Source organism: Hemitrygon akajei, unplaced genomic scaffold, assembly GCF_048418815.1.
Source record: "Hemitrygon akajei unplaced genomic scaffold, sHemAka1.3 Scf000063, whole genome shotgun sequence".
Lineage (NCBI taxonomy): Eukaryota > Metazoa > Chordata > Chondrichthyes > Myliobatiformes > Dasyatidae > Hemitrygon > Hemitrygon akajei.
The window spans coordinates 199785-213713 of record NW_027331949.1 but is presented as its reverse complement, the minus strand read 5'-3'; the positions used below and the strand labels follow the sequence as shown (position 1 = coordinate 213713).

The 13929-nt window shown below is 44.5% G+C and overlaps 1 protein-coding gene across 1 annotated transcript in view; it reads right to left on the bottom strand.

The window, feature by feature from the left end:
• The window catches only part of LOC140721878 (uncharacterized), a 139393-nt gene that overhangs the window by 37710 nt on the left and 87754 nt on the right, over nt 1–13929 (bottom strand). The window contains exons 23-26 of the mRNA XM_073036704.1: nt 10020–10115; nt 8935–9132; nt 4740–4835; nt 2484–2681 (exon numbers count right to left, since the gene is read on the bottom strand). Of these exons, the coding sequence (XP_072892805.1) occupies nt 2484–2681; nt 4740–4835; nt 8935–9132; nt 10020–10115 (588 nt within the window). The remainder of the gene's footprint in view (nt 1–2483; nt 2682–4739; nt 4836–8934; nt 9133–10019; nt 10116–13929) is intronic.

The following is a 13929-nucleotide window of genomic DNA, read 5'->3' as shown; positions in this document are numbered from 1 at the left end:
CTAGGAATAATGGTGCATAGTTCTCAGAAGCTGGAATCCTATGTGGAAAGGGTGGTGAAGAAAGCTTTTGGTATGCTGGCCTTTCTAAATCAGAGCATTGATTATAGGAGTTGGGATGCAATGGTAAAATTGTACAAGGCATTGGTGAGGCCAAATTTGGAGTTCTGTGTACAGCTCTGGTCATCGAATTTTAGGAAAGATGGCAACAATTTAGAGAGAGTACAGAGGAGATTTACTAGAATGTTACCTGGGTTTCAGAACCTAAGTTACAGAGAAAGGTTGAACAAATTAGGTCTTTATTCTTTGGAGCATAGATGGTTGAGGGGGGACTTGATAGAGGTATTTAAAATTAGGATGGGGATAGATAGAGTTGACGTGGATATCCTTTTTCCATTGAGAGTAAGGGAGATTTTAACAAGAGGACATGAACTTAGAGTTAAGGGGCAAAAGTTTAGGGGTAACACAAGGTCCCATGATCCTGATGGAATGCATCACAGGGTACTGAAAAAAATGGCAAAAGATATAGTGGAGCCTTTGGTGACAAATTACCAAAATACTCTGGACTCTGGCCTGATCCCGGAGGATTGCAATATAGCAAATGTCACGCCACTATTCATAAAAGGATATAGGCAAAAAGCAGGTAACAATTAGTTTACCATCTGTCATTGGGAAAATTCTTGAAGCTATCATTAAAGATGAAATAACGAAGCACCTGGAAAGCAATGGATCCATCAGGCAGATGCAGCACGGAATCAGTAAAGGCAGGATCTGTTTGACAAACTTACTGGAGTTCTTTGAGCACATAACAAGTGCATGGGATAGAGTGAATCAGATGGATGTTATTTACGTGGATTTCCAGAAGGCAGTCAATAAGGAGCTGCATAATAGACTTATCCATAAGATAAGGATGTATATAGTTGGGGGTGATATATGAGCATGGATAGAGGATTGGTTAACCAATAGAAAGTAGAGAGTTGGGATACATGGGTGTAGCCCTTGTTGGCAATCAGTGGTGAGTTACAGGGGTCGTTGCTGGGCCCACAACTGTTCATGATATACATTAACGTTCTGCAAGAGGGGACCGACTGTAGTGTATCTAAGTTTGCTGATGACACCAAATTGAGTAGAAAAGCAAACTGTGCAGAAAATATGGTGAGCCTGCACAGAGTCAGGTTCAGTGAGTGGGTGGTCAGATGGAGTACAACATTGGCAAATGGATGTCCATGTTGGAAGGAAAAATGAAAGAGCAGATTTTTATATAAATGCAGCATGCTTGTGCTTGGGAGTGCTTGTGCATGGATCACAAAAGGATGGTTTGCAGTTGCAGCAGGCTATCAAGAAGGCAAATGGAGAGTTGACCTTCATTGCTGGAAGGAATGAATTTCAGAGCAGGGAGGTCATGCTGCAACTGTGCAGGGTAGTGGTGAGGCCACACCTGGGTACTGTGTGCAGTTCTGCCAATGTTACTGGAGGAAGGAGATACTGGCTTTGGAGGTGGTGCAGAGGAGGTTCACCAGGTTGATTCCACAGATGAGCGGATTAAACTATGAGGAGAGATTGAGTCGTCTGTGACTGTACATGATGAAATTCAGAAGAGTGAGAGGAAGTCTTGTAGAAACATATAAAATTGTGAAAGGGGGGATAGCTAAGATGGAGACTGGAATGATATTTCCAATGGTAGATGAGACGAGAACTCAGGGACCTACCCTCAAGAGTCAGGGGAAGTAGATGTGGGAGGAAGATGAGGAGAAACTCTGTTTCCCAGAGAGTGGTAAATCACTGAAATTCCCTAAGAATGCAGAAGTAGAGGCTACCTGAGAAAACACATTAAGGACAAAGCTGGATAGTTTTTTGCAATGTAGGGGAAATAAGGATTATGGGTTAAGTCAGGTAGGTGAAGATCAGCAATGATCTAAATGAATGGCAGAACAGGCTCGACGGGCCAGATGGACAGCTCCTGCTCCTATTTCATACGTTCTTATTTTCTCTGCATTGTTGCTCCTCCAACCAGAGGGAGTCTCATCCTGTCAGTGGAGGAGGCTGTGGACAGTCATGTCAGACTGGGAATGGGAATAGAGTTACAATGAGTAGCCACCAGAACAACAAGTTTACAAAGAGGTCGTTCATTTGAAAAGAAACCAAATTCATCCAATTCGTGTTTAGGGACTCACCCTCCCTAAACTTTTGGAACCAGACACTTCTCTCAGACAAAGCCCAGATGAATATTGAGCACTGAAGGAGGGAAAGCTTGTTCCATTCATTGCTTCCACATCCACAAAATCCTAAGCTCACAGATCCTGCTGTAGTGACAGTCAAACCTGGACCAGGCTCTCATTTGCTGTTCCCTGGGGTTCCCGAGTGGAGTCTGACTGGGAATCTGTACTTGAGCTTACAGACTCTCCTGTGGTAGTAGACAAACCAGGACAAGCTCTCCCATCACTGTTTCAAGGGCTTCCCGAGTGGTGTAGACTGTATATCTGTACCTGAACTCGCAGACCCTCTTGCGGTAGTGTTGACACCTGGACTAAGATCTCCCATCACTGATCCCAGGGGTTTCCGAGTGCTGTCTGACAGGGAATCTGTATCTGAGCTTATAGATCCTCTTTGGGTGGTGAACAAAACTGGACTGGGCTCTCTGCTTGCCGATCCCTTGGGTTCCCAAATTGTGTCTGACAGGGAATCTGTAACAAGGTATACAAAGGAAGGTAAAGTAGAACATAGAGCATAGAACATAGAACAGTACAGCACATTACAGGCCCTTCGGCCCACAATGGTGTGCCGACCCTCAAACTCTGCCTTGCATACGACCCCCCACCTTAAATTCCTCCATATACCTAACTTCACTAGTGTATCTGCCTCCACCACTGACTCAGGCAGTGCATTCCACGCACCAACCACTCTCTGAGTGAAAAACCTTTGTCTAATATCCCCGTTGAACTTCCCTCCCCTTACCTTAAAGCCACGTCCTCTTGTTCTGAGCAGTGGTGCCCTGGGGAAGAGGCACTGGCTGTCCATTCTGTCTATTCCTCTTAATATCTTGTACACCTCTATCATGTCTCCTCTCATCCTCCTTCTCTCCAAAGAGTAAAGCCCTAGCTCCCTTAATCTCTGATCATAATCCATACTCTCTAAACCAGGCAGCATCCTGTTAAATCTCCTCTGTACCCTTTCCAATGCTTCCACATCCTTCCTATACTGAGGCAACCAGAACTGGACACAGTACTCCAAGTGTGGCCTAACTAGAGTTTTATAGAGCTGCATCATTACATCGTGTCTCTTAAACTCTATCGCTCGACTTACGAAAGCTCACACCCCATACGCTTTCTTAACTACCCTATCTACCAGTGAGGCAACTTTCAGGGATCTGTGGACATATACCCCCAGATCCCTCTGTTCCTCCACACTACCAAGTATCCTGCCATTTACTTTGTACTCTGCCTTGGAGTTTGTCCTTCCAAAGTGTACCACCTCACATTTCTCCGGGTTGAACTCCATCTGCCACTTCTCAGGCCACTTCTGCTTCCTATCAATGTCTTTCTGCAATCTTTAACAATCCTCTACACTATCTACAACATCACCAACCTTTGTGTCGTCTGCAAACTTGCCAACCCACCCTTCTACCCCCACATCCAGGTCGTTAATAAAAATCACAAAAAGTAGAGGTCCCAGAACAGATCCTTCTGGGACACCACTAGTCACAACCCTCCAATCTGAATGTACTCCCTCCACCACGACCCTCTGCATTCTGCAGGCAAGCCAATTCTGAATCCACTTGGCCAAACCTCCCTGGATCCCATGCCTTCTGACTTTCTGAATAAGCCTACCTTGTGGAACCTCGTCAAATGCCTTACTAAAATCCATGTAGATCACATCCACTGCACTACCCTCATCTATATGCCTGGTCACCTCCTCAAAGAACTCTATCAGACTTGTTAGGAATGATCTTCTCTTCACAAAGCCATGCTGACTGTCCCTGATCAGACCATGATTCTCTAAATGCCTATAGATCCTATCTCGAAGAATCTTTTCCAACAGCTTTCCCACCACGGATGTAAGGCTCACCGGTAAATAAATAAATATATACCAGTAAATAAGTTTTACATTAGATCAGGAAGAAACTCAACGCAGGGCATAGGAGCCTTGTCCTTCTCAAACCTGTCCTCTGAAATACACACAATTTCCTCTTTAGTACCTCCACCCTTGTCTCTCAAATCCTTCTCCTCACATCTCCCCCTCTCAGCATTCACTGTCTGCATCACTCTATTGTCAGTCTCTACTTCCTTCCCTCCAGTAGCAGCATCACTCTCACTGATCTCTCTGCCCAACTCTCCCTACAGTCGTCACTCTCTCTTCACTCGTTGCATTACTCCAACTCCAGCATTCCACTTCACTCCAGCTCTCTCCCGTGTGTTTTCACAAAGTTCATTCTATCCACATACTGAATTACTCCAATCCCACTTTGATGCCTCATCAGTCACCACGTCTGTCCGCACAGCCAATCCTCCCTTCTTCGCTGTGACCGTTCTCCGTCCTCACCTCCATTACTCTCTCCTGTGTCACTCTCAGTCACTCCACCCCTCTCTGCACATTTCTCCCACCCCACTCTCTCTGAACCTAACATCATTCACACACCTGCCCACAATGCACTGTACATCCAGTAGGTGAACTGGTCCATGGGAGGTTCAACCACACAGACTGAGAGAGACTGAATGAACACAGAGAGACATGAGTCTTGGTACCTGTGGATCTGTCTCCTGCTGGGACAGAGGACATTTTTTGGGTCTGTTCTCCAGTAGAATATTCTTCAGACTGTTCCACTGTGGAACTCTCCCGGCCTGGGACAAAGCAACAGAGAAATGAGAGACTGTCAGACCTTAAGCAACAGAAAAGGGACAATTATTCAGAAAGACTGGAGATTCTGTAAATGCTGGAAATCCAGAACAACACAGTCAAAATGCTGGAGGATCTCGGCAGCTCAGGCAGCATCTGTGGAGGGGAATAAAGAGTTAATGTTCTGGGCCAAATCACTTCAGCAGGACTGGAAGTTAGGTACACAAGAGGCAGAATAAGAAGGTGGGGAGAGTACAAGCTGGCAGTTCACAGGTGAAGCCAGGAGAGTGAAAAGATGTCTGAATGAGCGAGTGAGATGATGCGAGAAGCTGGGAAGTTTATGTATTAAACCTAAAGGTCTGAAGGAGGAGAAATCCATTGAAACAAAGAAGACACCATTGATTAAAGAGATAGAGGAGTGGGACCAGTTGAGAAGAGGAGAAGGGTGAAGGTGGGAGCCAGAATGGGAATAGAAAAAGAGAGAAGTGCAAGGGACACAAATTACCAGAATTTGGAGAAATCAATATTAATGACAGCGGGCTTATTGATTGACACAGTGTAGAGTAGGCCCTTGTGGCCTAGACACCACAAACCTAATGCTAGCCTAATCACAGTTTAATTTACAATCACCAATTATCCTACCAACTGGTATGTCATTGGATTGTAGGAAGAAACAGCATCGCCCATGGGAAACCCATGCGGTTACGGTCAGATTTTTGAACTCCTTACAGGCTCCTAATTGCAGCACAGTAGTTCAGAGAGCCATTCAAGAGAAGGGCGGAGTAGAGAAATGTGGTGGTAATTGGGGATAGTATAGTCCAGGGAATAGACAGTGTTTTCTGTTGCGAGGAGAGCACATCCTGAAAGCTGTGTTTCTGACTGGTGACTGGGTTCAAGACATCTTAACAGAGAAATTGCAGTGGGAGGGGAAATATCCAGTTGTTGTCGTCCATGTGGGTACCAACAACACAAGCAGAATGAGTAAAGAGGTTCTGCTGAGGGAATTTGAGCAGGTAGGGACTAAATTAAAAAGCAGAAACAAAAAGGTGGTAATCTCTACATTACTACCAGATCCACGCGCAAATTGGCATAGGGTCAAGAAGATTTGATGTGTGGCTCAAGGATTGGTTTGCGAGAAGTGTGTCTGACTGCATGAGAAATTGGCACCAGCATTGGGGAAGGAGGGAGTGTACCGATGGGACGGGATCTACCTGAACTGTGGTGCGACTTCAATCCTAGCAAATCCCATAACCAGGGCACTGTATCGGCCTTTAAACTAAATAGTAGGTGGGGGTGGGTTCAACAGATTGGAGAAGTATGGATAAAGTGAAAAGGAAAAGAGTGAATAAAGATAAAGAAAAAAATGAGATAATAAAAAGATAAGTAAGAGTGGAGTGAAGAAAAGTCATGCCAAAGAGTAGAAGATTATAAGATTTTAAAGGCACAATGAGTGTAAGGGCACTTCATTTGAAAGTCCGTATCATTTAAAACAAGGTCAGTGAACTTGTGGAACAAATCACTACAAAGGGGAATGAGTTAGTAGACACTACAGAGAATGTTTGCAGGGCGGAGAGAAATGGAGATTAAATATTCAAGGATATAAGAACAGAGTGATCTAGGAATAATGGTGCATAGTTCTCAGAAGCTGGAATCCTATGTGGAAAGGGTGGTGAAGAAAGCTTTTGGTATGCTGGCCTTTCTAAATCAGAGCATTGATTATAGGAGTTGGGATGCAATGTTAAAATTGTACAAGGCATTGGTGAGGCCAAATTTGGAGTACTGTGTACAGCTCTGGTCATCGAATTTTAGGAAAGATGGCAACAATTTAGAGAGAGTACAGAGGAGATTTACTAGAATGTTACCTGGGTTTCAGAACCTAAGTTACAGAGAAAGGTTGAACAAATTAGGTCTTTATTCTTTGGAGCATAGATGGTTGAGGGGGGACTTGATAGAGGTATTTAAAATTAGGATGGGGATAGATAGAGTTGACGTGGATATCCTTTTTCCATTGAGAGTAAGGGAGATTTTAACAAGAGGACATGAATTTAGAGTTAAGGGGCAAAAGTTTAGGGGTAACACAAGGTCCCATGATCCTGATGGAATGCATCACAGGGTACTGAAAAAAATGGCAAAAGATATAGTGGAGCCTTTGGTGACAAATTACCAAAATACTCTGGACTCTGGCCTGATCCCAGAGGATTGCAATATAGCAAATGTCACGCCACTATTCATAAAAGGATATAGGCAAAAAGCAGGTAACAATTAGTTTACCATCTGTCATTGGGAAAATTCTTGAAGCTATCATTAAAGATGAAATAGCGAAGCACCTGGAAAGCAATGGATCCGTCAGGCAGATGCAGCACGGAATCAGTAAAGGCAGGATCAGTTTGACAAACTTACTGGAGTTCTTTGAGCACATAACAAGTGCATGGGATAGAGTGAATCAGATGGATGTTATTTACGTGGATTTCCAGAAGGCAGTCAATAAGGAGCTGCATAATAGACTTATCCATAAGATAAGGTTGTATATAGTTGGGGGTGATATATGAGCATGGATAGAGGATTGGTTAACCAATAGAAAGTAGAGAGTTGGGATACATGGGTGTAGCCCTTGTTGGCAATCAGTGGTGAGTTACAGGGGTCGTTGCTGGGCCCACAACTGTTCATGATATACATTAACGTTCTGCAAGAGGGGACCGACTGTAGTGTATCTAAGTTTGCTGATGATACCAAATTGAGTAGAAAAGCAAACTGTGCAGAAAATATGGTGAGCCTGCACAGAGTCAGGTTCAGTGAGTGGGTGGTCAGATGGAGTACAACATTGGCAAATGGATGTCCATGTTGGAAGGAAAAATGAAAGAGCAGATTTTTATATAAATGCAGCATGCTGCTGTACAGAGGGACTTGGGAGTGCTTGTGCATGGATCACAAAAGGATGGTTTGCAGTTGCAGCAGGCTATCAAAAAGGCAAATGGAGAGTTGACCTTCATTGCTAGAAGGAATGAATTTCAGAGCAGGGAGGTCATGCTGCAACTGTGCAGGGTAGTGGTGAGGCCACACCTGGGTACTGTGTGCAGTTCTGCCAACGTTACTGGAGGAAGGAGATACTGGCTTTGGAGGTGGTGCAGAGGAGGTTCACCAGGTTGATTCCAGAGATGAGCGGATTAAACTATGAGGAGAGATTGAGTCGACTGTGACTGTACATGATGAAATTCAGAAGAGTGAGAGGAAGTCTTGTAGAAACATATAAAGTTGTGAAAGGGATAGCTAAGATGGAGACTGGAACGATATTTCCACTGGTAGATGAGACGAGAACTAAGGGACATATCCTCAAAATTTGGGGCAGTAGATGTGGAATGAAGATGAGGAGGAACTGCTTTTCCCAGAGTGTGGTGAATCTGTGAAATTCCCTAAGAATGCAGCAGTGGAGGCTGCCTAGGAAACACATTAAAGACAAAGTCGGATGGTTTTTTGCCAAGTAGGGAAATTAAGGATTATGGGGAAAAGGCAGGTAGGTGGGGATCAGCAATGGTCTTAATGAATGGCAGAACAGGCTCGATGGGCCAGATGGACAGCTCCTGCTCCTATTTCATATGTTCTTATTTTCTCCGCAGTGTTGCTCCTCCAGCCAGAGGGAGTCTCATCCTGTCAGTGGAGGAGGCTGTGGACAGTCATGTCAGACTGGGAATGGGAATAGAGTTACAATGAGTAGCCACCAGAACAACAAGTTTACAAAGAGGTCGTTCATTTGAAAAGAAAACAAAATCATCTAATTCGTGTTTAGGGACTCACCCTCCCTAAACTTTTGGAACCAGACACTTCCCTCAGACAAAGCCCAGATGAATATCGAGCACTGAAGGAGGGAAAGCTTGTTCCATTCATTGCTTCCACATCCACAAAATCCTAAGCTCACAGATCCTGCTGTAGTGACAGTCAAACCTGGACCAGGCTCTCATTTGCTGTTCCCTGGGGTTCCTGAGTGGAGTCTGACTGGGAATCTGTACTTGAGCTTACAGACTCTCCTGTGGTAGTGGACAAACCAGGACAAGCTCTCCCATCACTGTTTCAAGGGCTTCCCGAGTGGTGTAGACTGTGTATCTGTACCTGAGCTCGCAGACCCTCTTGCGGTAGTGGTGACACCTGGACTAAGCTCTCCTGACACTGATCCCTGGGGTTTCCGAGTTCTGTCCAAGAAGGAATCTGTATCTGAGGTCAAAGATCCTCCTTGGGTGCTGAAATAAACCAGACCGGGCTCTCCAGTTGCCAATCCCTGTGGTTCCCAAGTTGTGTCCGACAGGACATCTGTAATAAGGTATACAAAGGAAGGGTAAAGTAGTAAATAAGTTTTACACTGGATCAGGAAGAAACTCAATGGCAGGGCTTAGGAGGCTTGTCCTTCTGAAATCTGTCCTCTGAAATACACACACTTTGCTCTTTAGTACCTCCACCCTTGTCTCTCAAATCCCTCTCCTTGCATCTCCCTCTCTCAGCATTCACTGTCCGCATCACTCTATTGTCAGTCTCTCCTTCCTTCTCTCCAGTAGAAGCATCACTCTCACTGATCTCTCTGCCCAACTCTCCTTACAGTCATCACTCTCTCTTCACTCGTTACATTACTCCAGCTCCAGCATTCCACTTCACTCCAGCTCTCTCCCGTGTGTTTTCACAAAGTTCATTCTGTTCACATATTCAATTACTCCAAACACGAGGAAATCTGCAGATGCTGGAAATTCAAGCAGCACACACAAAATGCTGGTGGAACGCAGCAGGTCAGGCAGCATCAATAGGGAGAAGTGCTGTCGACGTTTCGGGCCGAGACCCTTCGTCAGCCCGAAACGTCGACAGCGCTTCTCCCTATAGATGCTGCCTGACCTGCTGTGTTCCACCAGCATTTTGTGTGTGTTGCTTCAATTACTCCAATCCCACTTTGATGCCTCATCAGTCACCATGTATGTCCTCGCAGTCAATCCTCCCTTCTTATCTGTGACCATTCTCCTCCCACAGCTCCATCACTTTCTTGTGCACTTTCAGTCACTCTACCCTGCTCTGTTCATTCCTCCCACCATACTCTCTGCAACCCTAACATTATTCACACCCTGCCCACAATGTACTGTAGGTGAACTGGTCTATGGGAGGTTCAACCCAACAGAGTGGGAGAGACTGAATAAACACAGGCAGAGTTTTGGTACCTGTGGATATGTCTCCTGCTGGGACAGAGGACATTTTCTGAGTCTGTTCTCCAGTAGAATATCCTTTGGACTGTTCCACTGTGGATGTCTCCAGCCCTGGGACAAAGTAACAGAGACATGAGAGATTGTCAGACCTTAAGCAACACAACAGGGACAATTATTCAGAAGGACAGGAGATTTCTGTAAATGCTAGAAATCCAAAGCAACACAGACAAAATGTTGGAGGAACTTGGCACGTCAGCAAACATCTGTGGAGGAGAATAAAGAGTTGATGTTTTGGGCCAAGACACTTCATCAGGACTGGAAGGTAAGTGCACAAGAGCCAGAATAAGAAGGTAGGGAGAGTACAAGCTGGTAGGTCACAGTTGAAGCCAGGCGAGTGAAAGATGTTTAAGTGAGCGAGTGGGATGATACAAGAAACTGACCAGTGATTGAGGGGTGATTGATAAGTTTGTGGCCTAAGGTAGAAGGAGTCAATTTTAGAAAACCTAGCACATTTATTTTTCAACATAGTTCCCTCCTACATTTATGCACTTAGTCCAGCCGTCGTGGAGCATATGGATTTTGGACCTCCAGAAAGTGTCCACAGCAGGGGTGATTGATAAGTTCGTGGCCTACAGTAGAAGGAGATGCTATTAACTTCAAACTTTCCGCAGGATCACTCAAACAGTTGACCTGCAGATGGAGGAGTGGGACCAGTTGAGTAGAGGAGAAGGGCAAAGATGGGAGCAAAAATGGGAATAGAAAAAGAGAGAAGTGCAAGGGAGCACAAACTACCAGAATTTGGAGAAATCAATAACAATGACGTCAGGTTTATTGATTGATTTTATTGAGACACAGCCTGGAGTAGGCCCTTCTGACCCAGACACTCTGAACCTAATGTTTATCCAATCACAGTTTAATTTACAATCACCAATTAACCTACCAGCTGGTATGTCTTTGGATTGTGGGAGGAAACTAGATCGTCCAGAGGAAACGGGGAGACTTCTGAATTCCTTACAGGCTCCTATCTGTGGCACCGTAGTTCAAGAAGCCATTCAAGAGAGGGGCAGAATAGAGAAATGTGGTGGTAATTGTGGGTAGTATAGTCCAGGGAATAGACAGAGTTCTCTATCACAAGGACAGAGCACCCCAAAGGCTGTGTTGCCTGCCTGGGGCCCAGATTCTGGATGTCTTATCTGACCTGCAGAGGAATTTGCAGTGGGAGTGGAAAGATCTGGTAGTCATGGTCCATGTGGGTACCAATGATACAGGCAGAACAAGGAAACAGGTTCTGCTGAGGGTATTTGAGATGCTAGGGAACAAATTAGAAAGCAGAACCAAAAAAGTGGTAATCAGGGGAATGGGGATGACTGAAAGAATTGAATCAGCCCATGATTGAATGACGGAGCAGACTTCATAGGCCAAATGGCCTACTTCTGCTCCTATATCTTATGGTCTGATGGTCTAATCTCTGGATTACTACCTGAGCATATGACCAAGAAGATCAGAGAGTTAAATACATGGCTCAAGGATTGGTGTGGGAGAAGTGGATTTGAATTCATGGGAAATTGGCACCAGTCATGGCAATGTAGGGAGCTTTACCAATCGAACGGGCTCCACCTGGATCCTAGTGAATCTCATAACTCATAGCTGTGGATAGGGCTTTAAACTAAATAGTATGGGAGGGTGTGGGTTCAACAGATTGGAGAAGTATGGATAAAGTAAAAAGGAAAAGTGTGAATAAAGATAAGGAAAAAGCAAAAGATAAAGAGTGGAGTGAAGGAAGTCATGCAAAACATTAAAAGATGATAAGATTTTAAAAACACAATGAGTATAAGGGCTCTTTATCTGCATGCCTGTAGTATTGGAAACAAGATCAGTGTACCTGTGGCACAAATCAGTACAAAGTGGTAAGATTTAGTGTCCATGACAGAGACTCATTTCCAGGGTGGAAAGGATTAAGAATTAAATATACAAAGCCCAACGTGTAATACAGAAGGAGAGGCAGGAAGGTAAGGGAGGTGGGTAGCATTCTCAATTAAAGATCAGATGAGGGCGATAGTGAGAGATAATATAAGATCTAAGGAGCAGACAGTTCAATCCATCTGGAGACATTAGGAATAGTAAAGGGAAAATATCACATGGGAGTTATCTTTCAGCCACCAAGTAGTAATACTAGAGTGGCACAGACAATTAAACAGAGAAATATTCGAGGCATGTAAGAAGTGAACAGCAGCTATCATGGTGCACTAACTTGCACACAGATTGGGTGAATCAAATTGGTTGAGGCAGACTTGAGGAAGACATCATAGAACAGCTTTCTTGATGAGCATTATACTGAACCTACAATGGAACGTGCTACCTTAGATCTGGTCCTGTGCAATGAGACAAGTAAAGTTAGTGATCTTGTAGTTAGGGAACCTCTTGGAGAGGCTGCTCACAGTATGACTGAGTTCTCACAGAAATGGAGGGTGTAATAGTCTGATGTAAAGCCAGTGTATTATGCCTAAATATTGGAGACTACAATGGGATGAGGGAGGATTTGGCTAGTGTAGACTGGGAACACTGGCTACATGGTGGGACAGTTGAGGAACAGTGGAAGACTTCCAATATAACTCAGAGTCCTGCCATGTGCAGAAGTTCGCTGATGACACGGCCATAGTGGGGTGTGTCAGGAATGGACAGGAGGAGGAGTATAGGAAACTGATACAGGACTTTGTGATATGGTGCAACTCAAACTACCTGCGTCTCAATATCACCAAGACCAAGGAGATGGTGGTGGACTTTAGGAGATCTAGGCCCCATATGGAGCCAGTGATCATTAATGGAGAACGTGTGGAGCAGGTTAAGACCTACAAGTATCTGGGAGTACAGTTAGACGAGAAGCTTGACTGGACTGCCAACACAGATGCCTTGTGCAGGAAGGCACAGAGTCGAATGTACTTCCTAAGAAGGTTGGCATCATTCAATGTCTGCAGTGAGATGCTGAAGATGTTCTATAGGTCAGCTGTGGAGAGCGCCCTCTTCTTTGTGGTGGCGTGTTGGGGAGGAAGCATTAAGAAGAGGGACGCCTCACGTCTTAATAAGCTGGTAAGGAAGGCGGGCTCTGTCGTGGGCAAAGTACTGGAGAGTTTAACATCGGTAGCTGAGCGAAGGGTGCTGAGTAGGCTACAGTCAATTATGGATAACTCTGAACATCCTCTACATAGCACCATCCAGAGACAGAGAAGCAGTTTCAGTGACAGGTTACTATCGATGCAATGCTCCTCAGACAGGATGAAGAGGTCAATACTCCCCAATGCCATTAGGCTTTACAATTCTACCTCCAGGACTTAAGAACTTTTTTAAAAAGCTATTAATGCTTTTTGAGACGGTGATTTAGATGCATATCATATTTTTTTACTGAGTTAAGTATTGTATGTAATTAGTTTTGCTACAGCAAGTGTATGGGACATTGGAAAAAAGTTGAATTTCCCCATGGGGATGAATAAAGTATCTATCTATCTATCTATCTATCTCTATCTAACAAAGAGATTGTTCAACAAAAGTATATTCCAGTTAAAAACAAGGAGAGCAAAAGTGGGGAGAGCCAGCCTCAGAAAACAAGGGATGTAAAAGAAGGTATCAAACTAAAATGCTTATGCAGGTCTCCAAGAGTAGTGGTAACCATATAACAATTAAAGCACAGAAACAGGCCGCCTCGGCCCCTCTAGTCCGAGCCGAACTCTTACTCTCACCTAGTCCCACCTACTTGCACTCAGGCCGGAACCCTCTATTCCTTTCCTGTCCATATACCTATCCATTTTTTTTTTAAATGACAATATCGAACTTGCCTCTACCACTTCTACTGGAAGCTCATTCCACACAACTACCACTCTCTGAGTAAAGAAGTTCCCCCTCGTGTTACTCCTAATCTTTTGCCCCTTAA